Source organism: Triticum urartu, chromosome 5A (genome assembly GCF_056163025.1).
Source record: "Triticum urartu cultivar PI428250 chromosome 5A, HENAU_Tu73, whole genome shotgun sequence".
NCBI classification, from domain to species: domain Eukaryota; kingdom Viridiplantae; phylum Streptophyta; class Magnoliopsida; order Poales; family Poaceae; genus Triticum; species Triticum urartu.
The window spans coordinates 596,908,882-596,919,580 of NC_141877.1; the positions used below are offsets into that span (position 1 = coordinate 596,908,882).

General features: G+C 41.9%; 1 protein-coding gene and 1 pseudogene across 1 annotated transcript; both read left to right on the forward strand.

Moving 5' to 3' along the window:
• Positions 1-430: 430 nt before the first annotated feature.
• On the forward strand, positions 431-6,389 carry LOC125532396 (putative ripening-related protein 4; annotated as a pseudogene).
• Positions 6,390-8,291: 1,902 nt separating this feature from the next.
• On the forward strand, positions 8,292-8,903 carry LOC125532397 (putative ripening-related protein 4). Its single transcript, XM_048696459.2, has one exon. It carries the CDS (start codon positions 8,292-8,294, stop codon positions 8,901-8,903), a length of 612 nt encoding a protein of 203 aa, XP_048552416.2.
• The last annotated feature ends 1,796 nt before the right edge of the window (positions 8,904-10,699 follow it).

The window sequence follows — 10,699 nt, forward strand, 5'->3', positions numbered from 1 at the left end:
CTTCCATCCCCCAGATATAATACAAGTAGGAAGTGTACATTACTCTTGATCTAGACAGTCTCAACTAGATAGTTACACTACTTCACTGTGCATGTCATTCACTCGGATGTTCACGTTCACGCATGTCTCCACCTCGACTATTAATGGAAGCTCCATGCCAAAAGTTCATTCACTAAAATAAAGGGGAGACGGTTGTTTAAAAGTATATGTTGCACGTCCAAATGTTACAAGCCCGAAGGTTGCAAAACATCAACCATCTCTGGGTTACAAAACTGAAGAAATGAGACTGAATTAGCGTACCCAGTTACATGAGCAGTTGATGTTCCTCGGGGCTTGGGCCCTATATAAAGAACATGGATCAACCAATATATCCTCACAAACGCATAAGCACAAATTACATATTTGCAAGCAACGTGAGTTCCTCACATACATGGCCAATTTGAAGAAGCTACTATGTTTGCTCTCGTGATGTTCCTGTCACACCTCCGCGTCCATGGCGTCTCCGTGTCCGTGGGCAGCAGCGCGAACGTTACTACAGAGACAAGCCACCGTCGCGGCAAGTGCCACATCAGTGGCTTCTGTTCGCACACGAACACGTCACCGTGTACCTCCAACGCCGGGGGTGATGCACCGCAGCTCACGTCGAAGGAGACCCACCGGAAGCGCGGTACGCAAGCAATCCGGCGGGCGCTTTTGTAGACCCGAAACCCCATGCGCCCGGGAGGGACCCCTTCTGGACGCGCGGCGGCCATGGGCTGCCCTAGGTCGGCCTGACCGCCCCTAGAGCTTCGAGGTTCGCCGCCCTACAATGAAGAAGAACGAACGAAGAACGAGGAAGAAGAAGAACAAGGAAGAAGGAAAAGTAAAGGTAAAAGATGTAGATAGATTTGTTCGATTGTGTGTTGTTTCAAGCGGCCGTCACCCCCAACATATATAAGAGACGGCTGGACTTCCCTTACAAGTAAAGGATTTATCTAAGCTTTCCTTACAAGAAAATTACATCAATTCACGTCCAAAACCCTAGTCAAATTCGGACTGGTTTATCCGAACTTTCCAAAACTGTTCGGTTTAAACTGGCTGTACTTTGAGGGTCCTTTTTGTGGTGACAAACGACCTTGGATGGAAACGAGCCCAAAAGCAATCTGGACTGTTTCGACGAGACGAACATCTTTCATGTTGAACGTTTTTTCGTCAGAGGTCTTCTCAAGGGTTAAATCGCTCGTGCAAAACAGCTAATTACTCACACAGCTCATCAGACATACCCACATGTGTGTGGTTCTGGGCGTCATATTTTGCTCGCTGGAGGGTCTCGTTGTACGGGCTCTAACTTTTGCATATGACCTCGGATTGAGACGATATTTATATCAAAGTCGATCGTTTCGACGAGACGAAGACAATTCATGTAGATCAGTTTTCAATATGGGGCAGTCTTGGGGGCGTAATCAGCCGAATAGTGTTTTGAATACAAAATCTAAGTACTTCGAACACAACTTCGGCCTTAGAGATGAGACCGGATGACTATGGCCCAAATATCAAAGTTTTTTCTTTTGATGATACGGAGCTTTATCACTTTGAGCACTTCTCCATTTGAGGCCATCTTAATTAAGTTCTTCGCCGTGCCAAAATCTGGTGTCAACACATGCCCCCTGTTTTTCGGCAAACATGTGTGCCGAAAAATAACTTGCACGATGCTTTTCCTAAGGACGATGTCAACACTCCATCGGCCATTTTATGTGCTTAGGACGATAAGTATATATCGGCCATTTGGATTAGCAACAAAAGTAAAGCTAATCAAACATATGATGATTTGGTAATACCCTTTCATGATGTATGAAATAATATTGCATCCATGGTTTAAAATAAGCCCATTGAGGGTAACCAATCATACCTAATGAGAAATTCCATGGCATAGGCATAGGCATCAACGACATTGTTGAAGAAAATGGATAATGTGTGGACCGAAGATGTTGAAACCTTCGGCTTGGTCCTTCATAGTTTTCACTCTTTTCCTTCTTCACATTTGCCGCACTCCTTGTAAAGGAAGCTTGCATATAATTCTTATTTTGAATACTTCCTTTGGGAACCCATGTCATATTCGTTTCTTCAAGTTCTTGTGCACTAAGTTTTTGTAATTTCTTCTTTTGCCAATATGATAAGCCGAGTGGGCACCCTGGCTGTGATTTTGTTTGAAGCAATGGCAATTCTTGTTTTACCATGTGCACTCTCAACTTCTTCTCTTCGGATTTGGTACTTGATTGACTTGCCTCATCGCCATTAGTAGCCAATGTCAATACTTTAATTGGCTACTTCTCATTTGAGATCAAATCTGAAGTAGCACTCTTACGGCCATCTTTTTTAACACGATAAATTTGTTTGACCACCTCTTTCTTGTTCCTTGAGCTCCGGACCGATTCCTTATGATTGAAACGGTCTTTGACATGTGATTGTTCAAATGTTGATCTTTTTGGAGCTGCATAATGTTTGTGAGATGGTCTAAAATAAGATGAAGAATGCGCCCTTGTATCATACTTGTCCCACGATGGATATGGATTTATATGATCATAGGAAGGTATCCATGGCATTGGCATTGCCGGCACAAAATATGGATATGAATATACCGCATTAGAATTCTCATTTTGCCAATACCAATCCTCGGGTTTGCGCCTAGGGGGCGATCTTGATGCTTTTCCATTAGTTGGCCGATAAGCACTTTTCTCTTCACTCTTCTTTTGATATTTATCTAATAATTGTGCAAAAGTGACCTTGGATTTCTTACACTTGTGCTTATTACGGCCTTTATCTCCTTTGTCTTGACTTGCATCGATCTTTGGATTTTCTTGTTGCCCCCAGTCCTTGGCATCTTCATTGTATCTTCGATAGAACTCATGCCTTCGAGAATATTTTCATTGTGCTCTTGAACAACTTTTTTACTTGAAAGCTTGATCCCATCACCTATAGTTTTTACCTTCTCATCTTTAAAGGAATCGTCTTGAAGCAGGCGATTCAAAAACCTTTTTCCATTAGGACCAATCAGAATAGACTGGTCACCCTTGGTGTTTCAACAAATTTTAATCGTCCTTTATCAATGGCCGATTTAACTATTTGACGAAACATGTTGCAATCCTCAAAATTATGCTTGGACAAATCATGCAACTTGCAATACATTCGTTCTTGGATTGATGGCTTCACATGGTGATCAAGAACTTTAATGTAATTATTTTTCAGCAACAAATCAAATATTTGATCACACATGCTTGAATTGAAGGTATACTTCTTATTTTCTAGCCGATCTTGGTGTGCAAACGGCTTTGGAGTTGAGCAAACGAATGGTTCAGATTTAGAATCTCCCCATTCGGCTATGCATTGTGTTTTACACCCTATCTCCGATGTATTTGGATAAGATATTATATTAGCATCGGATTTTTCAAAAGAATTTGACCTTGGCTTTAAATTTCTGAAACGAAAATAGTTAGAATACATATGTCTCAATTGAGACCAAGTGCAAGCCAAGTAAGAAACAAGCAAAGCTACCCAATTAGATATGAATTTTTGATAAAGCAATGGGGAAAACTTTGGCTGCAATAATAGGTCACTATCGGTCTTTATAAATGGCACAATAGACTGACCGATATGTTCTATAACAGTTTTATTGCTAACAAGTAAATTTCCCTTCGTCGTTGATCTTTCAAAAATACTTATGAGAATTTCTCTTATAGAAGCATCAACAATAAAGCTGCGACCAAATCGGAAGATAGGTAAATCACTTGCTAGACATACCTTTTCAAACACGTTGGGAGAGCATGATGGTTGCGTTACTTGAACGATAGGTTGTTCCTCTTTCGAATAGCTCCCCAACACCTTGTCATCCTGTTTTTCTAGAATAGATTCGGCATACGTAATATTTGATTCGGTCTTTTCAATAGCCGAATTAACTTTATTATCCGAATCACCATCTTTTTTGATAATTCTATCCACACACAATGCTTTCTCTTTTTGGCATAATCTAGCTTGGATTGCAGTAGAATTAATAGTCTTTTCCTCTTTTATTAATTCATGTAGAACAACACTGCATTCATCCCAAAAAGACGTAAGATTTTTCTTAATGACCCAATCTGGATAGAATTGCCCCCGGGCACTTTTTAGACTCTTTCGGTAACGATATGTCACCGAAATTCTGTAATTGTGTTGGGGGGACATGATATGCCGCGGTAGTAGGTGAAGGCATTTGTGCTCCTGTAGAAGTTTCACTTATTCGGCCATGACCATGAAGGTGGGGAGCCGAATTATGGACATCAACAATTGCGTATGGTGCCAGAAAATTAGTAGCATGAGGTGTAGCATATGATGTTTGAGGGTAATTGTCCGAATAACTGGTAGTAGCATGGCCAATTCCCCTATCCACCGGCACGTTTGGATTAACAAACTGCAAGTTATTTGCCGATGAATAAAAAGTTGAAACACTTTGTTGCATCCTATTGGAAGTTCCTACATGGGGTATCTCAACTTGATTAACCGAACTCATCATGTTGTTCATCGGCATATAGATTTGTGGGGTTGCCGATGCATGGGAGTTGGGATACATATGTTGCATGTTGCTGAAATTATATGGAGTTGAAGCATGAAGATTATTCTGAATCGGCTGTTGCACATAATTAGATACATTATTGATAAAACTAGGGCTACCGATACATTATGCTCATCAGACGATCTAGCAACAACATATGCATTATTTGCATCTACATAAGTGAAGTGGGTATTCATATTACCTTTGTATATGTCAAACCCTAGATGACGATCTCTTCATAGCAAGAACGGGCCGGAGACCGTTCAACGCTTCTTCCCCAGCGGAGTCGCCAAAAAGTGTGTTCGCACACAAACACGTCACCGTGTACCTCCAACGCGGGGGTGATGCACCGCAGCTCACGTCGAAGGAGACCCACCGAAAGCGCGGTACGCAAGCAATCCGGCGGGCACTTTTGTAGACCCGAAACCCCACGCGCCCGGAAGGGACCCCGTCTGGACGCGCGGCGGCTATGGGCTGCCCTAGGTTGGCCTGACCGCCCCTAGAGCCTCGAGGTTCGCCGCCCTGCAATGAAGAAGAACGAACGAAGAACGAGGAAGAAGAAGAACAAGGGAGAAGGAAAGGTAAAGGTAAAAGATGTAGATAGATTTGTTCGATTGTGTGTTGTTTCAATCGGTCGTCACCCCCAACATATATAAGAGGCGGTTGGACTTCCCGTACAAACAAAGGATTTATCTAGGCTTTTCTTACAAGAAAATTACATCAATTCACACCCAAAACCCTAGTCAAATGCGGACTGGTTTTATCCAAACTTTTCAAAACTGCTCGGTTTAAACTAGCTGTACTTTGAGGGTCCTTTTTGTGGTGACAGACGACCTCGGCTGGAAACGAGCCCAAAAGCAATCTTGACCGTTTCGACGAGACGAACATCTTTCATGTTGAACGTTTTTTCATCAGAGGTCATCCCAAGGGTCAAATTGCTCGTGCAAAACAGCTAATTACTCACGCAGCTCATCAGACATACCCACATATGTGTCTGGTTCCGGGCGTCATATTTTGCTCGCTGGAGGGTCTCGCTGTACGGGCTCTAACTTTTGCATATGACCTCAGATTGAGACGATCTTTATATCAAAATCGATCGTTCCGACGAGACGAAGACAATTCATGTAGATCAGTTTTCAATATGGGGCAGTCTTGGGGGTGTAATCAGCCGAATAGTGTTCTGAATACAAAATCTAAGTATTTCGAACACAACTTCGGCCTTAGAGATGAGACCAAATGACCATGGCCCAAATATCAAAGTTTTTTCCTTTTGACGATACGGAACTTTCTCACTTAGAGCACTTCTGCATTTCAGGCCATCTTAATTAAGTTCTTCGCCGTGCCAAAATCTGGTGTCAACAGCTTCCTGCATGGCAAATACGGCGACTGCAACAGGGATCACGGCTCGTTCTGCTGTAAAGACGGTCACCGTTACCCGCAATTCAGGTGATCGCCCCCGGGGTCGGCCGACACGCCGGCGATCCTAACTCTGAACAGCTTCGCACGAGGTGGAGACGGCGGCGGCAAATCATTCTGCGACAACAGCTTCCACAAGGACATTGAGCTGGTGGTGGTGCTGTCCATGGGGTGGCTGCGCCTGGACGGCAAGCGCAGGTGCAACAAGATAATCCGCATCAACGGTAACGGGCGTGCCGTGCTGGCCAAGGTCGTCGATGAGTGCGACTCGGTGTACGGCTGCGACGCCGAGCACAACTTTGAGCCACCGTGCCCATACAACGACATAGACGCGTCACCGGCCGTGTGGAAGGCGCTGGGGCTCAAGGAGGAGATTGGAGTTTTCAAGATCACTTGGTCTGATGTGTGAGCTATGCCATGAAGACCTTGCATTAAGCTATGTACACGCAGACATGCGGAAGCATAGATATGTGTGTTGTTCTCTTGGTGGTGGAGTTGCTGCTAAATAAAATAAGCTACCACTCGCTTGTATTTGATATTTTCTCAACTTTATGTATTTTTCCTGTTTTGATACTATATTTACCATTCAGATGTATACGATATTTTCCTTGATTTATGTATCTAATTACCCTGTTTCAGTGCTATATATACATATATGTATTATTTATGTGTATTTAATATTTTTTGAGATTTATGTATTTGCCCGGTTTAGGTACAATATGAAATGAAATTGACAAATACATCAATTTTTAGTTCAACAAGACCTTGCATATATGACTGAGTACCCACACACACTAGCATATGTGATGTTATGCAGGTCATAGACATATATTTCACTATTTATGCACAAAAACATTGAATTCTTCGGGCGGTAAAACTCGATGATTTCTGACTTGTTCCAAGAACCGGTTCTTTCAGCGCCTCCTAGAAAGAAACACCGGTATTGAGAAAAAAGAGAACCCTAAACGATGTGGAGGGAGCTAATGAAATTAAAGAGTGCTTTGAGTACCACGAAACAACAAATTGCAAGGGAATTAGATACAAAGGTAAACTCTAGTGAGTTACATTTGTAATAATTTATTCTGATAGTGTATTACTATGATGTTGCCGAGCTACACCTTAATCTTGGCGGATTACATCCCATATATAATATAAGAAATTTGGAAACGTATGTCACTCATACGGATAGTCTAAACTAGTTAGTTAGTTGCACTACTTTCCCGTCAATTTCATTCACTCGGATGTTGACAAATGACTATTAATGGAAGCTCCATGCCAAAATTCTATTCACTGAAACAAAGAAGGTGGCTGTAAAAATATTTGTTGCACACCCAAATGTTACAAACCCGAAGATTGCAGAACACCAACCATCTGTTGGTTGCAAAACCGAAGAAAGAGACTGAATTAGTGCGAAAGAAAGTCAAGTTTATTGTAAAAGAAACATCCAAACTTTTGTGACTTAATATTATTATTAATATTATTAATTTCTATGTGAGGTGTATATATACACCCAGGAACTAAAGGGTATTTCCCACTGGGGCATGATCTATCATATTTGATGTTTTTTACACGTTACATACTTATATTTATACCTAATAAAATAGAATTCAAAATTCATTTGAATTTTTTGGGCGGTTTAAAACCGAGATTTCCGAGTTTTTCCAAAAACCGATTCTTCCGGTGCCTCCCAAAAATAACACCTGGTACGGAGAAGGGCGTGGAAGGTAGCTGCTAGAATAACTAAGCGCTTTGAGTAACACCAAATAGAAAATTACTAGCAAAATTAGATACAAGGTTAGTCACAAGTGAGTTATATTTGTAACAATTCGATCTGTCTTTATGTTATTTTGATGTTACCGAGCTAGACCATAATCTTGGCGGCTTCCATCCCCCAGATATAATACAAGTAGAAAATGTACATTACTCCTGATCTAGATAGTCTCAACTAATTAGTTACACTACTTCACTCTGTATGTCATTCACTCGGATGTTCACGTTCACGCATGTCTCCACCTCGACTATTGATGGAAGCTCCATGCCAAAAGTTCATTCACTAAAATAAAGAAGAGACGGCTGTTTAAAAGTATATGTTGCACGCCCAAATGTTACAAGCCCGAAGGTTGCAGAACATCAACCATCTCTGGGTTACAAAAGCGAAGAAATGAGACTGAATTAGCGTACCCAGTTACATGAGCAGTTGATGTTCCTAGGGGCTTGGGCCCTATATAAAGAACATGGATCAACCAATATATCCTCACAAACGCACAAGCACAAATTGCAGATTTGCAAGCAACGTGAGTACGTCACAGACATGGCTAATTTGAAGAAGCTACTAGCTATGTTTGCTCTCATGATGTTCCTATCACACCTCCGCGTCCATGGCGTCTCCGTGTCCGTGGGCAGCAGCGCGAACGTTACTACAGACACAAGCCACCGTCGCGGCAGGTGCCACATCAGTGGCTTCCTGCATGGCAAATCCGGCGACTGCAACAGGGATCATGGCTCGGTCTGCTGTAAAGACGGTCACCGCTACCCGCAATTCAGGTGCTCGCCCTCGGTGTCGGCCGACACGCCGGCGATCCTAACTCTGAACAGCTTCGCACGAGGTGGAGACGGTGGCGGCAAATCGTTCTGTGACAACCGCTTCCACAAGGACACCGAGCTGGTGGTGGCGCTGTCCACGGGGTGGCTGCGCTTGGACGGCAAGCGTAGGTGCAACAAGATGATCCGCATCAACGGGAACGGACGTGCCGTGCTGGCCAAGGTCGTCGACGAGTGCGACTCGATGTACGGCTGCGACGCCGAGCACAACTTCGAGCCAGCGTGCCCATACAACGACGTAGACGCGTCACCGGCCGTGTGGAAGGCGCTGGGGCTCAAGGAGGAGATTGGAGTTTTCAAGATCACTTGGTCTGATGTGTGAGCTATGCCATGAAGACCTTGCACTAAGCTATGTACATGGAGACATGCGGAAGCATAGATATGTGCGTTCTTCTCTTGGTGGTGGAGTGGCTGCTAATTAAAATAAGCTACCACTCGCTTGTATTTGATATTTTCTCAACTTTATGTATTTGTCCTGTTTTGATGCTATATTTACCATTCAGATGTATACGATATTTTCCATGATTTATGTATCTAATTACCCTGTTTCAGTGCTATATATACATATATGTATTATTTATGTGTATTTAATATTTTTTGAGATTTATGTATTTGCCCAGTTTAGGTACAATATGAAATGAAATTGGCACATACATCAATTTTTAGTTCAATAAGTCCTTGCATATATGACTGAGTACCCACACACAAACTAGCATATGTGATGTTATGCAGGTCATAGACATATATTTCACTATTTATGCACAAAAACATTGAATTCTTCGGGCGGTAAAACTTGATGATTTCTGAGTTGTTCCAAGAACCGGTTCTTTCAGCGCCTCCTGGAAAGAAACACCGGTATTGAGAAAAAAAAGAACCCTAAACGATGTGGAGGGAGCTGATGAAATTAAAGAGTGCTTTGAGTACCATGAAACAACAAATTGCAAGGGAATTAGATACAAAGGTAAACTCTAGTGAGTTACGTTTGTAATAATTTAATCCGATGGTGTATTACTTTGATGTTGCTGAGCTACACCTTAATCTTGGCGGATTACATCCCATATATAATATAAGAAATTTGGAAACGTATGTCACTTATACGGATAGTCTAAACTAGTTAGTTAGTTGCACTACTTTCCCGTCAATTTCATTCACTCGGATGTTGACAAATGACTATTAATGGAAGCTCCATGCCAAAATTCCATTCACTGAAACAAAGAAGGTGGCTGTTTAAAAATATTTGTTGCACACCCAAATGTTACAAGCCCGAAGGTTGCAGAACACCAACCATCTGTTGGTTGCAAAACCGAAGAAAGAGACTGAACTAGTGCAAAAGAAAGTCAGGTTTATTGTAAAAGAAACATCCAAACTTTTGTGACTTAATATTATTATTAATATTATTAAATTCTATGTGAGGTGTATATATACACCCAGGAACTAAAGGGTATTTCCCACCGGGGCATGATCTATCATATTTGATGTTTTTTACAGGTTACATACTTATATTTATACCTAATAAAATAGAACTCAAAATTCATTTGAATTTTTTGGGCGGTTTAAAATCGAGATTTCTGAGTTTTTCCAAAAACCGATTCTTCCAGTGCCTCCCGAAAATAACACCTGGTATGGAGAAGGGCGTGGAAGGTAGCTGCTGGAATTACGAAGTGCTTTGAGTAACACCAAATAGAAAATTACTAGCAAAATTAGATACAATGTTAATCATAAGTGAGTTATATTTGTAACAATTCAACCTGTCTTTATGTTATTTTGATGTTACCGAGCTAGACCATAATCTTCGCGGCTTCCATCCCCCAGATATAATACAAGTAGGAAAGTACATTACTCGTGGTCTAGATAGTCTCAACTAGTTAGTTACACTACTTCACTGTGCATGTCATTCACTCGGATGTTCACGCATGTCTCCACCTCGACTATTAATGGAAGCTGCATGCCAAAAGTCCATTCACTAAAATAAAGAAGAGACGATTGTTTAAAAGTATATGTTGCACGCCCAAATGTTACAAGCCCGAAGGTTGCAGAACATCAACCATCTCTGGGTTACAAAACCGAAGAAACGAGACTGGATTATCGTACCCAGTTACATGAGCAATTGATGTTCCT

What these genes read in the sequence shown, in the direction of transcription:
- LOC125532397 (XM_048696459.2), top strand. Translation starts at nt 8,292, where the DNA reads ATGGCTAATTTGAAGAAGCTACTAGCTATGTTTGCTCTCATGATGTTC.